Source organism: Ptiloglossa arizonensis, chromosome 11, assembly GCF_051014685.1.
Source record: "Ptiloglossa arizonensis isolate GNS036 chromosome 11, iyPtiAriz1_principal, whole genome shotgun sequence".
Lineage (NCBI taxonomy): Eukaryota > Metazoa > Arthropoda > Insecta > Hymenoptera > Colletidae > Ptiloglossa > Ptiloglossa arizonensis.
The window spans coordinates 14,475,592-14,498,924 of record NC_135058.1 but is presented as its reverse complement, the minus strand read 5'-3'; the positions used below and the strand labels follow the sequence as shown (position 1 = coordinate 14,498,924).

At 36.2% G+C, this 23,333-nt stretch overlaps 1 protein-coding gene across 2 annotated transcripts in view; it reads right to left on the bottom strand.

Moving 5' to 3' along the window:
- Window positions 1–74: 74 nt before the first annotated feature.
- The window catches only part of LOC143152550 (very long chain fatty acid elongase 4), a 31,038-nt gene continuing 7,779 nt past the window's right edge, over window positions 75–23,333 (bottom strand). The window contains exons 1-7 of one of the 2 annotated variants that reach the window (XM_076322836.1): window positions 6,501–6,550; window positions 5,191–5,272; window positions 4,200–4,387; window positions 4,026–4,106; window positions 3,567–3,738; window positions 2,653–2,930; window positions 75–2,244 (exon numbers count right to left, since the gene is read on the bottom strand). In XM_076322836.1, coding sequence (XP_076178951.1) covers window positions 2,092–2,244; window positions 2,653–2,930; window positions 3,567–3,738; window positions 4,026–4,106; window positions 4,200–4,387; window positions 5,191–5,269 — 951 coding nt within the window. In that variant the 5' untranslated portion in view covers window positions 5,270–5,272; window positions 6,501–6,550 and the 3' untranslated portion in view covers window positions 75–2,091. Of the gene's footprint in view, window positions 2,245–2,652; window positions 2,931–3,566; window positions 3,739–4,025; window positions 4,107–4,199; window positions 4,388–5,190; window positions 5,273–6,500; window positions 6,551–23,333 lie in introns of those variants that run through there. The other variant, XM_076322835.1, reaches the window with a different exon arrangement.

The following is a 23,333-nucleotide window of genomic DNA, read 5'->3' as shown; positions in this document are numbered from 1 at the left end:
TGATTTTTGTAAATACAATATCAACATTCTGTAAAAGTTTTTGTTGATTCTCAAAAGTATTCTATTTCCAGCATTACATTTTGTGATAAAATTAAGAATAAGGAACAAATATATTTACATTGTAACATTTTCTAGTCCGATTTCAATACATACACACATTATAATGACACCATACAACGTATTGTACTTAAATAACATTTTTTTGATACCTGATTTTATTATCTGCTGTTTTACAGTTTTGTAGTTAATCTAGAAAGGTTTGATGAATGATTACTATTGGAAATAAACATAATGCATTTCGTTTGTTTTTTGCATTGCGCAGCAATGCCCTTTTTATAACAATTGTAATTTTCCTTACATATTGCGACAATAATAAAACGTATTAACAGTACTATATTGCCTAAAAGGTTGTAGAAATAGTTGAAACAAACAGGTGTATACAAATCAATACGATTCATTTTTATAGACGATAGTGATTGCATATGTTCTCCATTGCATTTTGACTCGAAATTATGTATAAAAATTGTCATCTTTTCACAAGAACGTCAGGTATGTTCCACCTTTGTGGAATATTGATTAGTGTAACATGTTTAGATTTCTCGAAGAAAGTAGAATAAATTTGTTATATTCGAATTTTCTTTTTTTGGCTATGTGCGTGTAATCATCGTGTAAAATCATTGTAGAAAAATGTTTACGTATATAAACGTTTATTAAATTAATTTAATTGATAAAATTCGCGGATTAAAAGTATTTACGCAAATTCATAAATGTATCCGTCTCATAAACAAATAAATCTTCGAGCAAAATTAATAATGCACGTGTTTCATTATTCTACAGCTGCCAAGGAAAAATTCATTAAATAATAAGATTCTTCTATAAATACATGTTAGGCATTTGATTGCAAAATGCATATGACTTTTTCATTATGCGTGCGCCTTGGTTAATAATTTACGATCGTATTAGAATGTCTTTTTTTCTCATTTATTCGAAAAAATCGTTCGTCAGATATCTGTATATCACGATACGATATTAACTAGACGTCGAATGTGCAAATGTAGGTACAACCTTAACATGACCGTCAACATTTGAATTCTAATGTTAAACCTATCGCGAAAAAACAAAACCTAAAGACAGTCCCTGATTCGACGATCCTTTGTCATTATCTTTTTACAAGGCAGATTTTAACCGTTGACCATCAAAAAATCGCTTACTTTAAGCTACGTTACGCAACGCTGTCGTACTCGATCGCACAACTTTTTTTTGTCGACTAAACTGCTATTCAGAGTGTCCTAAGAGTTTTTATCAATTTTAGCGAAATAGACTGAATCTCAAACAAACATCTTTATAACACGATTAGTACGTCTATTTTTATATTACATGCATGTACTTTAATTGTATTTCTAATGTTTTTTACTTTCTTAATATTTTCTGGCCGCAATCATGCAAAGCAACAGTTTACAAAATCTTGTGTTTAACTCTGAAGAAAAAGTTTGATTTTAAATCGAATGATTGGATATCAAAAAATAACGAACAATATTTACAAATATGTTTTCCAATGGAGTTGTTTCTAAAGTTTTGTTTAGCTGTGTACTTTTTAAACGAAATATTAGCATTCTTTATAAAAGTATAAATATAACTAAATCTTAAAGACATTTGTTCGATGTTTTTCCTACTTTATCAAAAGAGATAAGGACTTTTGGGACACTCTATACACTCCATTATCTTGTATTTACAATACCTTGGACCAGCAATGCGCCTAACTTTGTGCTACCGGTCCAAAAGTGAACAAAATCGCAGGCCGGTAAGTTTACAATCGCGTTGTATCAGTTCGTCGGAGAAACATTGGGTTTCCGTTGAATCCGATATTTTTTCAACGTTAAGTGTTTTTCGAGTGTCGTCTCGATCACGAACGAGGCAACTCGCAAGAATTAAAACTTTGGTCGAACGTGTTTCGGTTCCGAGGTAATCGTTACTACTACTGACACTTTCGCGAATTTCGTTCTATTCGTTTCTCTTTTGTTTGAATTTCTTTATAGCTTGCAACACGTGTGACAGTAATGTTTTAACGAAGAACTTAGGAGATGTGTTTATTCATTGAGTCTTTTTGGACACTCCATTCGCGTATCCGTTAACATGACCATTCAAGGTGTTTCCGTTGCAAATTGCTCCCTCGGTAACTTCTTTCTTCGATTGGAGTTTCGCTTTCAATTTTCCTAATTGTCTCTTCGCGTATGCTTGTTTGCCCTGCACAATCGATATTATATGTTAATTAATCGTAATCCATATCCGAAGTGTTGTTTGCAATTCTAATTACCGACTGAGTATTAAAAAATTCATGTTTAATAATACGAGAACGAATATCCATTCACTGCAATACTGTTACGAGGGTATTGCACGAATAATTTTCGATACACCAAATATGTTCATTTAACCGGAATAAGTGATTATCTCGATTGATCGTAGATATTTGATTACACTAGAATTGTAATTTTAATACGTGTAAAGCAGTTGGAATTATGTAATATCTTTAAAATACACTATATTAGTGAATAATATATCGGTAGATAATACATAACGTATAAAAAGTAAAAGAGCTCGATATCTCGAGACGATCGGTCGGTATTGTAGTTGACGCCATTTTAGAATTATTACCTTCGCGATGTACGCTTTGGCGTAGAAGTTGCCGAACAGGACGATGAAGGAGATCATGTAAATGACGAGAGCGTATTGCATCCAAAGTGGGAAGTCACATCCCGATCGAATACCGTTGATGCCAAGGATTAAGGCAGTGGTGAACTGTATTAGTTGAAGAATCGTCAAATATTTCTTCCACCAAAGATATTTAGCCACGGAAGGACCAAATGCTGCCAATCCGTAATACGAATACATAAGGACGTGAATGAAGCTGTTCACCATCGCTGGCAGGAAAGCTGAAAGACACGAATTTTTTATTGAAGATTTTTGTTCCAGTGAAAAAGAATAATTTAATAAGAACAAAAAAAAAAGAAAAAAAACAAGACTGTATACTTTCGGTCTTTGCAATATTTTTGTCCTTTCTCGTTGCTACGTTCAATTTATTTATACGAATTTATCTTACGTTCAGAATGAGTTATATTTTTGCGGAAACGAGCCAAGTTACTATATTCAAATATATTAGGTTGTTCGTAAAGTAATTTCGTTTTCCAAAATGGAGAATATATAATTTAATAAAATGTTTGTACACTCTAAAAAGATCGTGTTTCATTGTCAGCAAAAAAAAAAAAAACGAAATGACTTTCTCGAACAATCTAATATTATAGATCATAGGATACATTTGAAAAAGGATGACAAATATTTTTAAAACAAAATAAAACTGACATTGAACAAACACTTAATATCAGAGTGTCGGCGAGTGTGTACACGCGGGGACTCGTGCCCAAGTTTTCCCACACTTTCTCCGCTGTGTTTTAAAAACTTTAAAAGTCAGGATCATCGGAGAACCTGGGTTCTCTCGTAAGATCGTTCAAAGATGAGAGATTGTCCGCGTCACAGTAGTAAGAAGTAATTCCACGTGAAAGGGCACTTACTCGATCCACTTGGAACCCATTTGATACCGATCCACCATAACGAGAACATGGTGGAGTGGTGGTAGACGTGAAGGAAGCTTAATTGATTGTCCTTCTTCCGTAGGATGAAGAAGAACGTATCACAGAACTCCAGAAGCTTGCTGAAGTAATACCACCAAACAGCATGAGCGATCTGAACGAGAAGAGAAATAGTGCGAAATATGAAACTCTCGTGGCTGTAAACAACGCGATCTCGTATTGGGTGTATTAAAAAGTAATCAATTGTTTTTTATATACACGTGGAAATGTAACTCAAACTCGAACTATTTTTCCGCCATTTTGTATCGCGGTGGGAGTGCTTTATCGAAAGCATTTTCAGAAGTGTCGATGAGATAGAAAAATGATTTAAATACAAAATTACCGAACTCTTTATCGGTTACGAGAGCAATTTCTGCTATCTAATGCATATTTTTAACGTACCTGCAATTCATCAGGACGCGTTACGTGCCTAATAGGCTGGCAGACGTAGCTGTAACGTAACCTGGTAGATGCTACGAATAACTGTAAACGAGAATTGTAGAAATTAATTCATAAATTGGGAACAAGAGTGGAATTTATCGGACCGATGTGAAAGGGTGGAAATAAGGAAAGTACCTGAATGGCTATGTAAGCGTTGAGACAGGCCATCGCAAGATTATAGGGTACGAGAGCCCACGTTAACTTGAAGGCTTTACGATTTCTCATGATCTTCGGCCCTGACCATACAATGAGTAAATACAATACCGTGTATATCAAAGTAGGTTTCGGCGAATCGACCAGCATCCATCCTCTCGTTCGTTCATCTGTAGAGATGTGAATATTGCAACGTTAAAATATTTAATTATTAAAAATATTGAATTATTTATTAATTAGTTAAAATATTTAAATATGTATTAATTGTTTAAAATAATAAATTTTTTATTAATTAGTTAAAATATTTAATTAAAATCCTTATCTAGATAGAAATTTTGAATAACGAATAAAGTAGTCCGCAAATATAAATAATAATTATCGTTCGTTTGATCAATTGATGAAAGTCATTGTTCTTATTGTAATATCTTCAATACTTCTTTCAAGGATAAAGAATGGTACTTTTAGGTATTATGCATTTCAAATTGAGCTCCGACGGAAGATTATATTTGTTTAAAACAGAAGTTCTAAAATAAAGATAATGGTAATTACAGGATAACGGTAACATCGTTCAATTTATCTTGCTCATTTTTAAGTATAAGTGTTTTCGAATGAACATTCTTCGAACAGAAGAAAATTAAAGAATTTAAAAGTAGTTTTTCGTTGATACGTTGTTCAACTTCTTGTAAATTTTCTTCGGATATGTGTAGATATTTATGATAATAAATATCGAGAACAGATATTTGAATCTGTAGAGACGAATAGATAGCGAGACGATGGAACCTTTTACGAAGTAAGTTGAAAAACTTGTAATTTTTAACCGTAATATTAATATAGCCGACAGTTGCGTTCACGGATGCTTTGTACGATACGCGATTTTTTCGATAAATGTAAATGTCAAATGTAAGTGCAACGTAATTCAAATATTTCTTTTAAGACGAATATTGTGTGAATGTAAATTTATATTGAATCTTACCGGCGAGAGATAGCGTCCAGAGGTAGTAATCGTAGGCGTCATTTATTAGAGTCGCTGTGGAATTAATTAAGTTCGCCATTGCCTGGAACAGAATTGTGGAGAAAATTCGTCTTACGAGCTCTTCGCAAATATGAGAAAGAACGTCGGTTAACTCTTATTAGAAAAAAAAAAAAAAAAAAAAAAAAACACTCAACCCACAGCGCGTTTATTAAAGCGAATTCGCTGCTTTAGGAGTTTGTTTTGAGCTGAAGGAAAGCGAGTACAGCCTGGGGATAATTCGCGTTAGTGAAATAAGCTCGTGCACGTGCCTTATCATTTACTGGAATAATTACCGTTACTATTTTTAATCATTCATGTGCGGTGACATTAGAACGATTATAGGAACGTGGGGGGGTTTCATACTTGTTTCAAGGAATAATTGTAAGACGTATCTTTTTCTTTTTAAGAAAAACTGGATTCGATTCTTTTATAGATAGAGTGCTTATGAAAAGGGCTCGCAATGCTCAGTCTAACCCAGACCTCTAAATTGGGAAACGTTTGGTCCAATTTTGAGTCGAATAAAAATTTAAATAAAGATTCGTTCGAGTACATTGTCTGAAGTTGTACGAATAAAGCGTACGTTATTAACGAGTGACAAATAATTTCTTTTCTAACGAGAATTTACTTGAATATTATTTGTTACAAATGTGAATGTAAAAGTGTTATCGTTTATACATACACGACTAATTTCTAAGAAGGAAGAAATAACGAGTGAAAGTACACAATTACTTGTTATTTGCAAATGAAAATTCAAGTTGAATCTGTTATTCGAAATAAAATTTGTTTAACTCTGAGAAGAAAATATGCTGGGGCACTGCCATTCGCATAATTCATATGCGACCTTAGGATCACATCCGCTAGTGATAAATTAAACATTTGAGATCATTCGAAACATTTGTATAACTGAGATTATTATTTATGCACAAGATGCACCTAGAAAGGGAAATCTTAATTCGTTAGAACATCATTTTTATCAATGTAACTAAAAAATTTCGTATTTTAGAACCTTTGGACCGGCCAAATCAACCAAATCATAAATCAATACCTATCTAGAAATGCGTACGAAAGAGACGAAAAAATAAAAATTTAACGTAGGTCGGATAATCTCATTTTCTAATTTCACTGTGAGACAGTAAATCTCGTTACTATCGTTAACAATGTTTCCCTTCGAAAAGAGCACGTTTGGATATCAACTGAACGAGAAATGAGAGATTTTACCATCGGAGAAACGGTTGGTATCCCCAGATGCAGTTATCTAAAAGCGCTCTTACCGTGTCCAACACGTTGAACAGACGTTCGAATAGTTCGCGCGACGAGCGGAGTTTTGATAAACATTTAATCACTGGTTGTCGACAAAGATACCAATTATTCGGAAAGCGTGCGCGAACTCTCGATAAAACGGAAAGTACATTCGTCGAATTAATAAAAGCGAACGAAGCTTTCTTCGATGTGGCGCGATGCACTGTCATTAGCCAATGCTTAATGGCCACTTCTTCTATGCACGTTATCCGGTCGTTCACTTAAAGATGGAATCGTCGTGTTTAACTTTCACATTACCGTGAAGCCCAACACTATATCCGTTGGTATCTGCGGGAAAACATGTTTCGTATAATCTTTCGAACAGCTCGGATTTCGATTCGTTCGATGCTCCCCCATCGTGGTTGTTGGAATGTCTACTTTCATTTGCGGTCTAGCTTCGCTGTGATCTTGTAGCAAGTGCAAGTGCACATTCTCTGGTGACGACTTAGCTTTCATCTAGTTTCGGATTAAACTGACACACACTATCGACCGTGCACGTATACAGGAGTGTATCGAGTAACCGGTTCCGATTGTGACGTCGAAGCGTTTAAAAATAGAAAAAGATGACTAGGAGAAAAAAATCACATAATTTTACCGATGCTCCAGCTTTTCACGTTGCTACGATAACGGTTTAAATTTAAATAAACTTTATATTGGTTAGACAAGCGTATAGGCGTTTATTTGTTGATTAAACGTTTCGATCGTGACTTGGTCCTCTTATCGATTGTCCTGTGTGAATGAAAATAAAAATCGTGAAAGTAGAAGAAATAAGAATTAAGCATTAGCAAAATTGTCATTGACGCGAGGAACACTGATAAAGATACGCGCCTCGACACCAGTTAATGGACTTCTGCTGTTATTTGTATTGTACAGTGTATTGACAAATAACGGGAATATTTTTTCTAGTATCAGTTCTATGCATCAAAGTGATAAAGACACTTCACGTGTACATTTAAATTTTGTGAATACCCGAAAAAAGTTCAGTTTCATAATTAAACACAATTCGTTAAATGCGTCTACACGAGTTTTCACATAGGTATTTGTAAAATGTATCGAAGCTTATGAAACCCGATGTAAAACTAGTGCAACATAAAATTATACAAAATAATTAATTAGCAAACGATTGCAAAGTATATCGAGCTCATAAAACCTGACGTAAAATAATACAAAATAATTAATTATATTATAATTATATAAATTATATTATGGTATAATTAAGTTGTTTACTTATTAGTCTATCCACATTTTCCCATATATTTCAGAAACATTTTTCAGTTATGCTTCGTTTGGCTTTTATGTGCGTAAAATTTTATAGTTCCATTTATATGTACGATAAATTCCAAGTATCTCCGATATTTGTGAACAACCTAATAATATATTGCTCACGTTATACCGCGCGAAGGAAACTTCCAACAAATACTTTAAACTCCTCTTAATTTTGTCGTTTATAGCGCATGTATGTCTTTCCTTTTTAACGATAGTCTTCTAATGAGGAACGATTTAATTATCCGCTGTAACGATTTTCTCGGATACCTTTCAATAATTTGTCAACTTTCCCATTTAAGCATTATAAAATATATTTCATGATATAAATCACCGATGAGAGCGAGGTCATTATTTTACTTTATGGTTTTTAATTACACGGTGATTATAAAATTATTTGTCAATTTTTGACTGCTCTCTCTGGCTCTAACGTTTTTATCCAAGAAACTCCCCTATATTTATTTATACCGTTTCTTAGAATTCCAATAAGGAATTGTGTAGGAATCGATTTATTAATTATGACTCTGTAGCGACCTATATCGAGAATCTAACAAAATTTTGCAATAAAACGTGCATTATGTTATTTTAGTATATCTAAAGCATCCGAACAGAATTAATTATTTTGCGTCATACTTTCAGTAAAATATATTTTTCTAAACTATAAAACACAATCCTCGAAGTTGTCGAAGGGGAAGAAAAGGCGCGGAAACCACCGAAGTGTCGAATTCGAAAAAGACACTAATAAAAGCACTAAATTAGACGAAATGCGAGTTTTTCTTCATTACTAAATTATCGAAACTGATTGCTTTGTAATACGTTTTTCGATACTTTCTTTTCAATTATCATCCGCCAGCGAGTCACGACGCGATTCTTATTGACCAAACGTGTATCATTCCCATATAATGACATTGATTTTCCAACAGTGTACGTTGGAAGAATGATTCCGGTGAAAGTACGATAAATCAATTCGTAATCTTTGGAAGCTGAGTGAAATCATCCGTGCATCCGGTTTTTACGTGGTATCGCAACCGAACGCTTCAATGATCGATGCACCAAACAGGTCGCGATTGAAACATAAATTAATGATCAAATACGACACACGGACATTCCCACATTTCCTTTTTCCAATATTTCAATCACGTAAATAATAACAGTATTTTACCAATACGTAATATCCGCGATCAGTTTAGATACTAAGTTTCAGTTATTTGGTATACGAACGTTATTGGTCGTTACTATTTCTTGTAACGATATTACTACATTGTTATTACATTTGATTTGAAGAACGTAATTGTTATCTTTCGACGAAACTTTTCAAAATTGAATGCAATCATTAACATTTCTCTCTCGAACATTTGTCATCATGTTCATACGCGACATTGAAGTTAGCAAATACTTAGATACATTTCGGTGATAACTTTCAACGAAATCAATATCGTGCCTGTCGCGTTAAAGAGATCAGTATGTCACACATGTAGATACATTTCCACGTACTATCCGATACTTAACCATCACACCGAACGTGTCTACATTATCCTATCCTACATCTAAGAATACTCTAACCACGAGCCTAGGAACTTTCAACGAGATCGTTATACTCATTATCGAGTTAAACGAGTTCTGTACGATTATATATCTCTTCGTCCGTATCTTCGTACACAACGCAACATCCTGTCGTGTCTCGCGCATCGGCGCGTCACAACAACGACGTAAAAGTCATCTTCGTCAACTTTTTCCCTAACGAACAAGGTAGACACTGATCACACGGTAAAGTTTCCCCTCGGTGATCGATCACACCCTATTAGCTCCAGGTGCCTCGAAACGTTTAATAAGGGGATTATTCGCGAAGTCTACGCGAAGTCTATCCCGTAGAGCCAGAAGGGTGTCCAATTCGATAGGCCATGGTTTGGAGGGGGCTGGAGCAAAAAATGAGTAATCTTACCTCGGACGACGACCTGGAGACGTCGGGAACCTAAAAGCCGGAACTGGCCCAGGGAGCTGCTCTCTCAGCTTGCTCGCGAACGGACGGACGACACGGATGCAAGAGATATCGGCGTTTCGAACGGTACTTGAGGCGCACGACGAATCGCCTACACGGTGAGGCGGCAAAGGAACATGACCCGTTGCGTCTAGCCGTGTATCAGGTGACAACCAGCGCGCGGTGGTGGCGCCGGGAGGACGGGAAGACAAGAATTGAAGAAGAAAAAAAAAAAAAAAAAAAAACCCCGAAAAATCTCGTCGACTCCCTGTTGCTTCACTACGTACGCGGAGAGGATCGTGACACGGTGAAGTCGATCGGCAAAGTGGCAGCGCTTTCTGCCAGCTTCGCCGGTCCGCTTTATAACTTTGGTCTGGGTATCGTTTCGGTATCCTCCACCGGCTGTCTCCGACGATGCTCCCGGTGGTTGGCCTGGTCTCCGGTGGTGGTACGATTTCCAAAGGCATAGAAGCAAACGAGGCCAAAAGCGACCGATGGTGGGATCGATCGTGGGGATAGATCGGTCGGAATCGGTCAAGACGAAACGATCGGACCACCGCCAGCTGCTGGGTCCTCTCCCTCTCCGTTTACGTTTGAAACGATCCACCTATGAACAGTGGAATCCCCCTCGTGGCAACTTGCTACACGGTTTGCCCACCACTTGATGCGCGGGACCCGTTTGTGTAACACCAGCTACACGACTACCGACGTGGCCTCGATTCCTACGTCTGGACACGACGAGGACGTACACGGGTAGACGAGGACGCACGTGCGCCACGGGCATTTACAGACGATGTCGAATTCGATCCATCGGTGACCGGTATTTCGGTATTTTCCGTACTTTCGATACTTTCGGCCGAGATAACGGGGAGCGTGTACCTCTTCCGGATTTTCAAGTTTACTCTCGTCGGTGTGACTACGGATCCATTCCAGACTTGTGCGAATGTAATTTCGATAATTGGCTCGTTCAAGCTCTTCAAACTCGACCATTCAACCGTATACGGTCGAATCACGATAGTTGTAGCGTAGAGAGACGAGATGTTGATACATAGGATACACGTTAGGGTGCACCAGCCTTACGGGTGGTGTAAATGTACAATAATTTCGATAATGGTCTCGTTTGATCTTGGTATTCGACAATTGTCTATTTTCACTATGTATGGTAGAAGCTGGGTAAGTGTCTTGTAACGCAGAAAGGTGAGAACACTAGCCACAAGCTGAAGGAGCGGAGAGTCCGCTAGTAACGTTACAGTGGTTAGTATCTACTGTTCAACGATGGAAAGATGGCGAGTCGATCTAATTGGCTGCAGTGAAACAGAAACGTCTTTTTACATACAAAGTACTACTATGGAATTTGTTCTCTTGGGACCTAGATGTCTAGCTTTCTGGAAGGGATTAGGTAGAACGGACTACTCTTACGTTCTTCTTACCGTTCAGGTTGTAGATAGTCAACTTCTCATCGTTGAACAGTAGAGGATCATCGCCTAGTGAAGAATAGCGAGTGTCATTGGCGTAGTGTCACTTATTCTTACCATAGTTTATACTTTTCTTTGGATCGTTTGTCATACGAAAAAAGAAATAGAAAAATCGAGTTAATAAATTATAGGTGGCATCGAGTCAGGTTGTGTGTACTCCAACCGTGAAAGAAACGTGTTCGTACTATTACAGAGATCATTAATTACGCTCTAATGTTGCGAATCATAGTAGTGGAGACAAGATTTTAACGTACTGTGAATAGCCGCTTCCAACAATTCTGTAGAGTTCGCTTCTGTGACAGTACGAACAGAATCGTTTGAATTTGGACACATTAAATTAATTGAATACGTTGATACCACCATTGGTTAGATTGGGCTATCGATCGTGATCGCGTTTCGATCCAATCGGGGATCCTCTTTAGAAATTCATTACTCTTGGAAACTACAATGAGGATATCTAATGGAATGGTGTTTATACAGATCGAAGAAAGACTCAAACAGGGTTTCAAGGTGATGAGTTTGGAGAGTAGGTTGGACGAGTTCTAAATTATACCGTTTGATGTTTTTTCACACCGTTTTTGTCATACGCTGTCGAACATTGTTACGGTGAAAAGGAACACTATTCCGGTTCAATAAATTTTGAAATACGTGCCAACGGTGTGTGTAATTTCTGTAACCGTTGATCGTAAATTTCTACTGTTATTGTCTGGTTTCGTTGCGAGGATTCAAAATGGTTTATTTCTTCTTACTTCTCAGTAGGAGCAACACGAAAGCTTAAAGTGAGGTCCAGTTATAAAGCACAGCAACCCATTGTCTTGTCCATGGTGGATCGTTCTATGGAATCCACTTTTCATTTCCAATGGCAATATGATTAATAAATGACCAATTAATTTGTCCTTTTCCGAACGCAGTGCAATAATTCATTCGTTGAATACAATACGCCATTGATAATTCACTTATGCAATCCATTGGCCATGTTTGGACACCTTTGGAATATCTTATCGATGACGATGATCCTAATTTCTACTACTATTAAACCCTCAGTCATTTTGATAATGCAAACGCTTTCTTATTGCTCCATTTCTTATCATTTTCATTTAATAATTATATTATCTATTAATACTGGGTTGTTCGGAAAGTCATTTTATTTTTCTTGGTGAAAATGGAACACGATATTTTTAGAGTGTATAAACATATGATTAAATTATACATTCTCCATTTTGGAAATCGAAATTACTTTCCGAACAACCCAATAATTTGTAGTATTAGTTTAACATTTACTCAGTGTATCGAAATTGGTTAAATTTTCAAGGTATAGCGAATTCGTTGCACAGAAGCTCATCAACGAATCAAGATAAAAGATGAAGGATTGAATTTAGCGCTACGTTAATTAAAATTTCGTGAAAGCAAACATCGACACTTTCTCACGCGCATGCGTGACGGCCAGTTAAAGACTATTTAATGTAGTGCCGCCTAAATGGGAGTGACGCTTCGGGCAATCATTTCCGGATGACCCGAACCAGAAGAGATCATTTTAATTGGCTCGCTATGTATAACACGAAACGTGTTAAACGAGACGCGTAGTTTTAGTGATCACCATTAAACGAAGAATACGGGAACAGTCTCGACGAAAAAGGTATGTGTTTATTTATGAGAAGCGGCGTTACTTATGAAGTAATCTAATAGAAAGCAAAACGGTACTTTAACGGAACCACGGGGCATCTTTTGGAAGATTTACAATATTGAGTGGAGTATAGTCACCAAGGAAAGGTGATCCTACCAGTTATCGAGAACGAAGATGAGTTTAATTAGTCGACCTTGACATTCGTTTAGAAATTGAAACGAACAAGATGGACAGGATATGGTACAAAATTCGTCATGGTTTTTAGTAGTGGAATATACACGTGTTCAAATTGGTAGAGATTTGTTGAAGAAGCATGTCGTAAAATTCATTTTGATGTTGATACTCAAGATAAAATATTTTTATTGTCCCTATATACTAGAACAAGAGAATGGAAGTGAATGAAACGTTTCAGAAAGGGTTCGTACGCTGCAAATGAATCGTTTCTTCGCAAAAAAATTGTTGAAAGTTTTTAAACTTGATTTCATACGAGAGGTAATTCTTTCACTTTGCTTCGCGTTTCTATGTTGAACGTTGATGACTACCTAGGCGCGCGCGCCGATTTCACAAACGCGATACGTGGTGGGGGACAAAACTGACTAATTGCAGGCTCCGCCCTTAGACGACACTAATGACGTGTACAGAGAGAATAAGTGGGGGAAGCTGCCAAAATTGATTCTGCACGATTCAATCGGTACAAAACGTGTACGATTTTTCGCGAGAAAATGTTTTGTCTACCGGTTCTTATCGAATTGAGTATAAGGGAAGAGTAGAAAAAATTTGACCTTGAAATTTTAAGGTCAAATCTAGTCAAGTGTAGCTTCGTCCGTGACAGCTCTAACGGATATATCTGTTTTTCATCCTGTACAGTGACAGTAACATTATTTCTTAATTAGTATTGATGACGGTGGATAAACGATTTGATAGGTATCAAATGGTTTTGGTATCTAAACGGTACTCGCACGAGAGTATATTTCTTATATACACGATTTCCTTTCCTGTGCGATCAGTATCTATTGTAGTATTTATACAGGGTGTGTAGAAAGGAGGTGACATTTTATTAAATTATATATTCTCCATTTTGGAAAAAGAAATTTTCCACCATTTTCAATAAAAATGTAAAAAGGAATAAAATTGTTTTCGTAAGACTTTGTTCTCGTAAAAATTGACGACCATTGTATCTGATACTTGTTTACGAACAATGTCTAATTGTTTGGTACAGTTAGAAGTAATATAAATTTCGTCGTTGCATTCGCGTTAAGTCGAGTTTCGTTACTGACCGATTGTATTCGTTCTTACCGTTTGCCAATTAAAATTTTAGTTGGCCAATAAAGAGATATTCCTGATTATTTCATACATCACAAGTAACGGAACATACGAAACGAAATTATGTGAATAGTTGAATCGAAAAGAAACTAGCAAAATGAGTTATTTGCTTCCTAACGAAACTCGTATAATCGTGTCATTAACTTAATGGGACATATTTATGTCGTTTGTTGTAAAATATTAACGAGATGAATATTGAAAAGGTTCTCCATGACCATTATCCCATGACCATCTCCATAACCATTTGAGAACCGATAATGTTCACTTTCTTTAACTTCGTTATTAAAATTTAGTAAAAACAAATAAAAGAAGAAATATGTAAAGTCGTGAGAGGTGATAAATTTTAAATAAAAGATACTATAAATAGAAGTACTTGCTCTCATTTCAAAAATTTAAGAATCAAATATTGCGAGAATTTTTGGAAATATAATAACTTATAAATAACTCATTATTATCAGGAATCAACGGTCAATCCCGTTCTTGGCCGTAGAAAGTAGATAATACGAGTCGTCACATTGAAAACCAGAGGAGGGAGAAGTTATCTGGAGCCTACTACCTACGTTATTCATGATTCAAGTTCAAGTTCTTCGATTTAATTTTTAATGAATTCATCGGGTAAACTGATTTAAAAAGATCGTTCGTTCATCCATTTTCTACAAGCATTCTAATGACTAGTTACAAAACAGAAACTACGCCTTCACAGCAACAATATTTAGTATGTAGTGTATAAAATATTAATTTTTATTATCTTCGATTTCTACGTTTATGCGAACAGGTTCTTCTCCTCTCGCTTTCTTTTTCTCATTACTATTCCCGCCGAATCTAGACAAATATTGAAATACCTCAAACTTGAAAACAAATATTCAAATTTAAAAATTTTCAAATTTTCAAAGTTTCAAATATTTTAATTTTCAAATTTTTGCGATGATAAACAATATTTTGGAAATATTTTACACCGGGAGAAATGTGACATATTTTTCAGATTTTCTGATTGTCGTGCTCGACGAATCCCCCCTCTCCTACCATTAATCTTTCTAACATTAAGAGTGGACTCAACGATCATCAGACTCGGTCGATAACGTAAACGGCAACTGATTTCCGGTCTCTTTGCCTTCTATCGTCTCTATTCGCTCAGCCTTCTACTTGAAACGAAGATCGTGCGCGGTGTGAATGCGCGTGGAATCCTCCGACTTATTTCACGACAGTTTTAAGAGAGGTCGCGCGACCGCACGCGAGGATGTAAATATGGATCCAAGAGAAAGCGATGCAAGGCACAAAAGTCGTCTCCACCTAGAGACAGATTAAAACGGGTCAGCGGTCCTTCAACCGTGAAACGCGTTTCCAAATATTCAAATACGCTCATCGGAACTCCATTATAACGTTTACTTGTCGGCCGTGCGCCCCGAGCGCGAAACTTGAGAATTGATCGAGTCGATTCATTCGCGGGTAGATCATCCTCGGGTCCGCGTGGCGCACGTGACTCGAGTGCGTTGCGCATTGGCGGGAATCTGTTCGAATAGTCGAGTTCCCGCGATTTTTCACGCGCAACGGAACCATCTACTGATCCGGGTATATCGCGGAATGTGATAAATGAACGACACGCGCGACAACAATTACGCGTAAAATTTATTTTTCGCGACCGTCATTCATTTACCCGCGTGTCGGATTCTTGGGCCGCTCGAGCCTTCTAATTGTAACAATTTGACGTAAATTTCAGACACGTTGCGTGAGGTCTTTATATTGATGAATAAGAAGTACAGAAATTTGTAGTACTCGAGCGATCGTGTATCTAGCGTTTAATAAGTTAAATTTAAATTGATTTTAAACGTTTTCCTTGAGCAAGATTTGTTTTATTTGAGATAAACAACGTAACGTAATTGCGGAGGAGTGAATAAATATTATAAAATAGTATTAAAAGTAAAAATTGTGCAGCGAGGGAAAAGAAAATAGAATAAAAACGTAATTCAAAAAGTAATTTGAATCCTTTTGAATCTTTTTTTGTAATACTTTGCGTACAAAGTTATTCGATTGATCGTAACGTGCGATTATTTGTAAGAAAATTGACAACGTGTAGAGAAAACTCGATCAGAGATATCAATTGCAGTTCGGCGAGGTAGAAATTAGGCTCGTGAAGGCTTTCAATGATCGTTGCAACATCGGAATGCAGCAGTTTGAAACGATAAAAATTTCGATGCAAGAAATTCTTCTCTGAAATTACACGTGAAATCTTGTTAGCGAGGAACGGATTATTTATTAACAATTTATCTCGAACAGCATCATTGTTAACGGTACTTTCCTTTTTTTTTTCCAAATCATACCACCGCGGCGAAGATAATGTTTTTAAATATCTTGTTTATGTCTAACTTTCGAATAATATTGTAGATGAAAAGAAGACGCGTTTCCACTTGGACGTGCAAACGCGTTTTTCTTTGTACAAAACTTAACAACCCGTTGATACATTGCCTACGAGAGAAGCAAAAACAAGGTAATATTTAATTTACGTAGATTGTAAGTTTATTTCGTGATTCGTTATAAATCGATACTTCGGAATTCGAAAAAATTGTAATTTAAACGTCGTTCGTCTACGAATTAGTTTTCCATTCGACATATTTAGTTACGAGGCCGAGACACCTTGTACGAGATCAATTTTTTATTTTTTTCTATTCAAAGTTATGAATACATACGAAACTATGAATGCCATGCCTTAAAAGGATAAATGTAGCGCTATTCAAATTTGAACGGCATCGCTATAATAGAAACATTATTATCATTTGTCAACGAATGACGTAATTGTGAATACCATTCGCCTGTTTCTAGGCCATCAAACATTAGGGTATAATAGGTACAGTGTACTCGCTCGCTATGTTAACTACTAGGCACATAGGATCTACAAAATTTGTAAAACCTGTTGAAGGTGTTCGCGTTATTTATTTCACAGGTGAGGCGGTTTATAATTAACGTCTCCGTTGCTAATAAATGTAACCCATAAATAAATAGAAAGATTCGCTACGTGAAAAATTAAAAGGTATTATTAATTGGTCCATGGAAGATCTATGAAGATGTTTGTACCCAGTACCGACAAGAGTGTTAACACGGTCCCGTGTTTCAGTTTGATTTATCACGACGGGGTAAAAAAAATGTTGCTTCCTCCCTCTTGTTCTGCATTATCATAAATAGAGATTATTTATCATTTAAAACACATTTAACGGTAGAATTAGACTCTCGATCATTTGTGACCGTGACGGCTACACTTTAAGATTTCAAATTTTACATTTCATATTTCAGGTTAACGCGCAATAGGAAATTAATCACGATTTAACCTCGATCTGGTCGTCTCTTAATCATAACCGTGGTTTACTTCTCCCATAAGATTAAAGCGTGAATGTGTACATATTAACGCACAGATTGCAACATTTAAACGAGAACATATAAATGTTTTCGTTGCGTATGGGTATATGCAAAAAGTGTTTAGAACGGAGTTCAATTGTTCGAAGAGACAAATACAGAGGTAATAAGGAACACAAATGGTATCCAATCACTCTTTCCAAATTTCAACGAAATCCTCTATTTTGTTTTCCTTATTCTCCGTAAGACTACAGAAGTGTATAGCAAAAAGAAAGAAAGATAGAAACTTCCCTGAGAAAAGTATCAATGACCTTGAAATTTACGATGACCTTGTCCCGGTAGTTTCTTCGTACAAGCAACGAAGATACTTAGTATATTTCTATTCGAATAAATCACCCTCTATATTCACTCGTCGATTAATTAGTCGATCCTAGATGGTATCTTTGTGTCCGAAGTTCCACTTTGTCGAAATGTTTTGCACAGGTTGTAAACGTCCGTACCGAGAACTTCATTAGGCTCACGGTGGATTGACGAGAGGATACATGCATCTTTCACGGGTCTCTGGACGGAAGCAATGGAAAACCTGTTCCGATTGGTCTCTCTGGGTCATTTAGTGGGCCAACTGGTCTGAAGTTTCGAGCGGTGGTCCCATCAACACGTGGCCATCGGATGTTCACGATCGTTCTCTGTGTTCGCTCCGATCACCCTTTTTATCGCGTACCCTACAAAAGTTCTCTGACGGAGGGAAAACAAAAAATGGACCAAAGGAATCTGGTCTGCGAGCGGTGAAAGCGAGCTCGGTTACTTTCGTCGACGTACGCGCTCGTGCACGTAGTAAAGTGATTTTATTTCTACGTCACCCTTTGCGCCGCGATTCATTTCGACTCTATCGTGGAAATCTCGGTCACGGAAACGTTCGTTCAACGCAGGTTCCGTTGGTGTCGCGTACTGAAATTGGTTTCCTTCCGTACGTTCTACCACGTGATCACAATTATACAGGGTGTGACACTTGGAACCGGCTCCGACGATGAACGAGGGACGCGAAAACAATGGAAAGAGGCGGTGTAAAAATATGTGCCCTGCTTTGACCTTGTTTCCGTATATCAGCTATTTTTGCGTTGAAGTAGTGCGCAGCTAGTACTCACTACTTTATTAAGTTCTCGAAATGGCGTTTATTATAAATTAAATTATTTTCTCGTTTACCGAGTATTATTAAATTTTAATTATTTGACAAATTGCGTACGTCAGTCTTAACGATCAAATGGTAAATGTTTCCGTGCCTTAAAGTTCCTCTTCAGATTTCACGAAGATTGTGTAAAATGAAATTAATTTAAGTAAAATTATTTTAGATAAGCTTTGCGAAGCTTAAAGAGGAACCTAACTCAATCTACGGTTGAAATGGATACCGTACGTTACGATACACCCTGTATACCTAAGTCCTTGAGTTACACAGTCTCGACTTACGTGGTCTCAAGTTACATGAATTTGTAGATGCACGATTATGTTCCATCTTACGACCTTGCACATATTTTGTACGTATGTATTTACATACTAAAAAAAAAAAAGTTATCGTTTCATCAGGTTTCTTTTCGCGAAGAAATACACACGTATCTATATAATCTTTATTAATTTTGATATTAAAATTGGGTACTAAATGTATTCGTTTTAGTCAACTACTGTAAGGTTTATGACCGATAATAAGCAAACATTATTCGACATTATCCACGTTCCCCTGATTCATGATACTACATTAACCTTAAACCTGAAATGATTTTTTTCTTCCTGTGATACATCATACTTGTAGAATTCCATTTATGTAGAATGAATTGTCGACACAAATCGAGAACTTGTTGTACTCGATTACCTGACGTTTCCTTAATCGATCGTTAGATTCCTTTCTTTTTTTATGCCGTAGGAAATTTGAAAAGTATCGAAAAGAATAGGAGACGATCGATAGATCTTTGTATAGCTCGGAGCAAACTTTCTCCGTAGTTTCTGGATTTTGCTCCCACGCGCGGCGTAACAAGTGTCGATACAAATAATGTATGCATATTTTTTAACTCTATGAAATAATTCGTAACTCTTCGGATAGTGGTTAGAAAGTTGTCACAACGATTTCAGTGAGTGACGAGTGACTCGATCAGAAATTTCAAATAAGGGAGGTAAAATTTGTTCATCTGGTAGGAAAACATTTTCTCTTATTTATTTTTATAGTCGTTCTTCGAACAGTTTTTTTTTTTGATAAATATTAAAGTAACATTTTTCAATTTATTTATGAGACGGGGAGCGATGGTTATTTTCTCTCTTGTCCCTCTTTGGTTGCGCCACTGAAATATAATTCAGTGGTTCTTAAGCTTTTCAAGCTCTCGGTATAATTTATAGAAAGAAATATGGGACATCGTTTAATTACGAGTAATAAATTGTAATCCTAGTGTTGAAAACTATTAAAAGTAAAAATCAACGGGTCGTTAAGGTGACAAAGTGTTAGTGGCTTCACGGCACTGTAATTAAGAATCACTGACCTAATAGAATTGAAACCGCTCAGATTTTATGATGTTCAATTATGATCTTCAGGAAGTGTTAAGCACTCCTGATGCTGAGTTGGTTTGTACACGTTAGAAGTGGCCTAATGGCTGGGTCATTTCTAGGCCAGGAACATAACCGATACGCGTAATTAAATATTAGCGAGAACAAATTAATTCATTTAAACCAGGTGTCGGATTAAATCTTCGAGACAGACGAAACAACAAATTTTTATTCTCCGTTGGGCTATTTTCCGTATTTTCCGCAATCATTTTTGTCTATCTTCGACGAATCAGAAAGTGTGACCTATCCCAACCACACGATGCACTTGTGCAGTGAACTATCGCGATCTTCAATCATAGTAGTAGAAGAAAGATATCTCGGACAGAAGCGCTTTGGTAACATCACGTGGAAATATTTTTTTATTTCAAGCGAAAGTTTCGACGATGCTACAAGATGAACGACATTGTTTTTTTTTAAGCGAATTTGGAATACTCGAGTCACCTATTGTAAAAAATTGAGGATGTACGTGTCTGATGTAATAAGACACATGGGAAATGTTCAATTAAATATCAAAGAGTGATAATTAATTTACCATTGCATTGCTTTCCTTTTCTTTTGTCAGAATCTCGTACAATAAACGAATGATATTTTCCGTGTAATTCGAATTGTTTTATCATATCGTAGCCGTAACGATATTTTGAAAACGTCAATATAACTTTCATATCCTGCTGCACGGAATTTTTCGAACATTTTCTGTTGACCCACTGTGCAAAACGATTGTCTGCGACACGATTTATGCCCGAGGAAAATCTCGTTAAGATTATGGCATCGTGTTCCACCTTTTCGAGGATGTAGGATCACGGAATGCCACGCGTTACGCGACCTCGTTCATCGCGGCGAAAGAAATGTGCGGTGGTTTTACGATCTCCATTTTGCAGACTACGATTCGACGAACGATTTATTTTACGACGCACGAACGCGCTCCTGTTTAGCTCCTTTAATATTCTAACATCCCCGACTGCGTTTATTATAACTATCGAGTAAGACATTTATGTTTGAAGAGAATTCGTTCGTATTGTACAGACGAAGAGAATTTTCTTTTCTCTTCGACTGACTTCTCCGTTATCCATTTGTCACTACCTACTTGTGGCATTGTTCGACGTTGTATAAGGTGTTTCAAAAGTTGGGCAAAGTGAGTTTGTGTTTTTTATAAAGATAAAACTACTTTGAACAACGTTAGCGAAACGACTTCGAAAAACGTTAATTAATGCAAATCGTTGCTTTTGTCTATTTTAAAGATTTTATCAGTGACCGTACGTACTTCTTTTTGAAAATTATATAACAAATGTGATCACCAATTTCGTTTTCATAAAATTCTCTTCGTATCGATGTTAAGAAATAATTTTACAGAGTAACGTGTTATCGTAAAGAAAAAATTTTGAAAGAAAAATCATTTGAATGCATTTTACGTTAAAATATAAATATTAATCGTTTAATTGCTTATGATATTGTTATTGAATGGTCTACTTAAGTCAAGTAACAGCCCCGTTTACTTGTACTATTATAGAATTCTTTGTATAGGATAGTTGGACAGTTATGTCACAGAATTAAAAAGTGTACTCTGCACTTCAGAAGTAATTATAGAAACGAGTTCCAAAGAACATGGAAACTTGTGCACTTAAGATGCAGTTTTCAAATTTAGTGACACCGTATTTGAATTACTCTGTACAATGATTTTTAACAAGCCAATAAATAAGCCAAAGTGACCAAATTCACGGTCGTTTTATTATCTGCAAATGTATTATATACTATACGGAACTTGTGTCAGCAAGAAAGTGCAGCGATTAAAAATATTTATACTTATTTTCAAAAGTATAATTTTTGTAATTTTTACTTGCGTTACGAGTGTTGTTCATGTGTACTATTCTTTCAAGTTCCAACACGTGCGAAGATAGTCTAATATTGATTATTAAAAGAAAAATCAACCTAAAATATTAATCTACAAATATTAATCATGACAACGATGAGTTTATGCTCATAGCTAACTTTATAGATTTAAGAGACATGCTTGCGATTAATACTATACGTAGTACAATTTTATAGGTGGTTCTATTATTTATTACGCTCTCACCATAAACGTATAATATGTAAAGCATTGCCATGAATGTAGGACATGATTATTTTAACAAAATTGTATGGTAACAAAAGTGATACGCACAAATTCTATTTATAGGTTATATAATTTACGATCGAAGCGGAAACTTGCACAAAGGTACGAGGTGTATTGTAATATATGAGATCCACTTCTGCGTTGAATCGAGAACACAAACACACTGAGACGAAATCCGTATAAACACATGTCCTGTTTGATCTTTATATAACCATTTTATCACCGATATAATGTAACTAATTCTACTGGACATATCGTATACAATGCTCGATATCTCTCAACCTTGTGCTGAAGTGGGTGTACAGAGGTACAAGCTGCATATTCAAACGACACAATTTTCGAGGTATTGGTGAAGCTCGTTTTTAAAAGGATAGTGACTGCGTGTGGATTTTCGCGAATTTTCGTATTTTAGAAAGTACAATCAACGATTATTTCCACCGGGCAGCTATACCTTTTCTCCCAAAGACGTCTCCGACATCTCGATACTATGGTTGTTGGCACACATTTTGTTGAATCGTCATCACGTATCGCGGAAACGTATGTTGCGGAATGTTGGCCGTACGTACACCTATGAAATAATATTTGACGTGTTCGTCAAACATTTGTCAAGCGTTACGAGTATTCCGGGAATTGATCGTGCCGCTAAGCGTAAATATTTCTTTGTTTAAAAATCATCACCCTCTCGTCGTTACCAAAAAATTCTATAAATCCACACTAGCGCGTGCATCCTCGTCTTACGGGTCGTTTGAACAAAAATTTGTTTACCTGTTTCAGGTAATGACATTAATAATAATAAACATTATTTTACAGTATTGTTCCTTTATTTCACTGTATTTATAATTATCATGATTATTATTATTGGAAATGTGTTGTTAATTGATCATTTATTTTATCGATACAACTTGAAAGTTTGAAAAATATGACTTGCAAAGTAATGTTATGTAAGTAGTAGTATGTAATGGTAGTATTTATAGTTGTTACATTGCGGATGCACTCGGTGCAATAGAACCTCGATAGTTGAAGGGAAAAAAGGTTGAATAATTTTGCAAGTTTTGAGGTTCATAAAACTACGCAGGTATTGTTAATGCTTCACCTCTTATA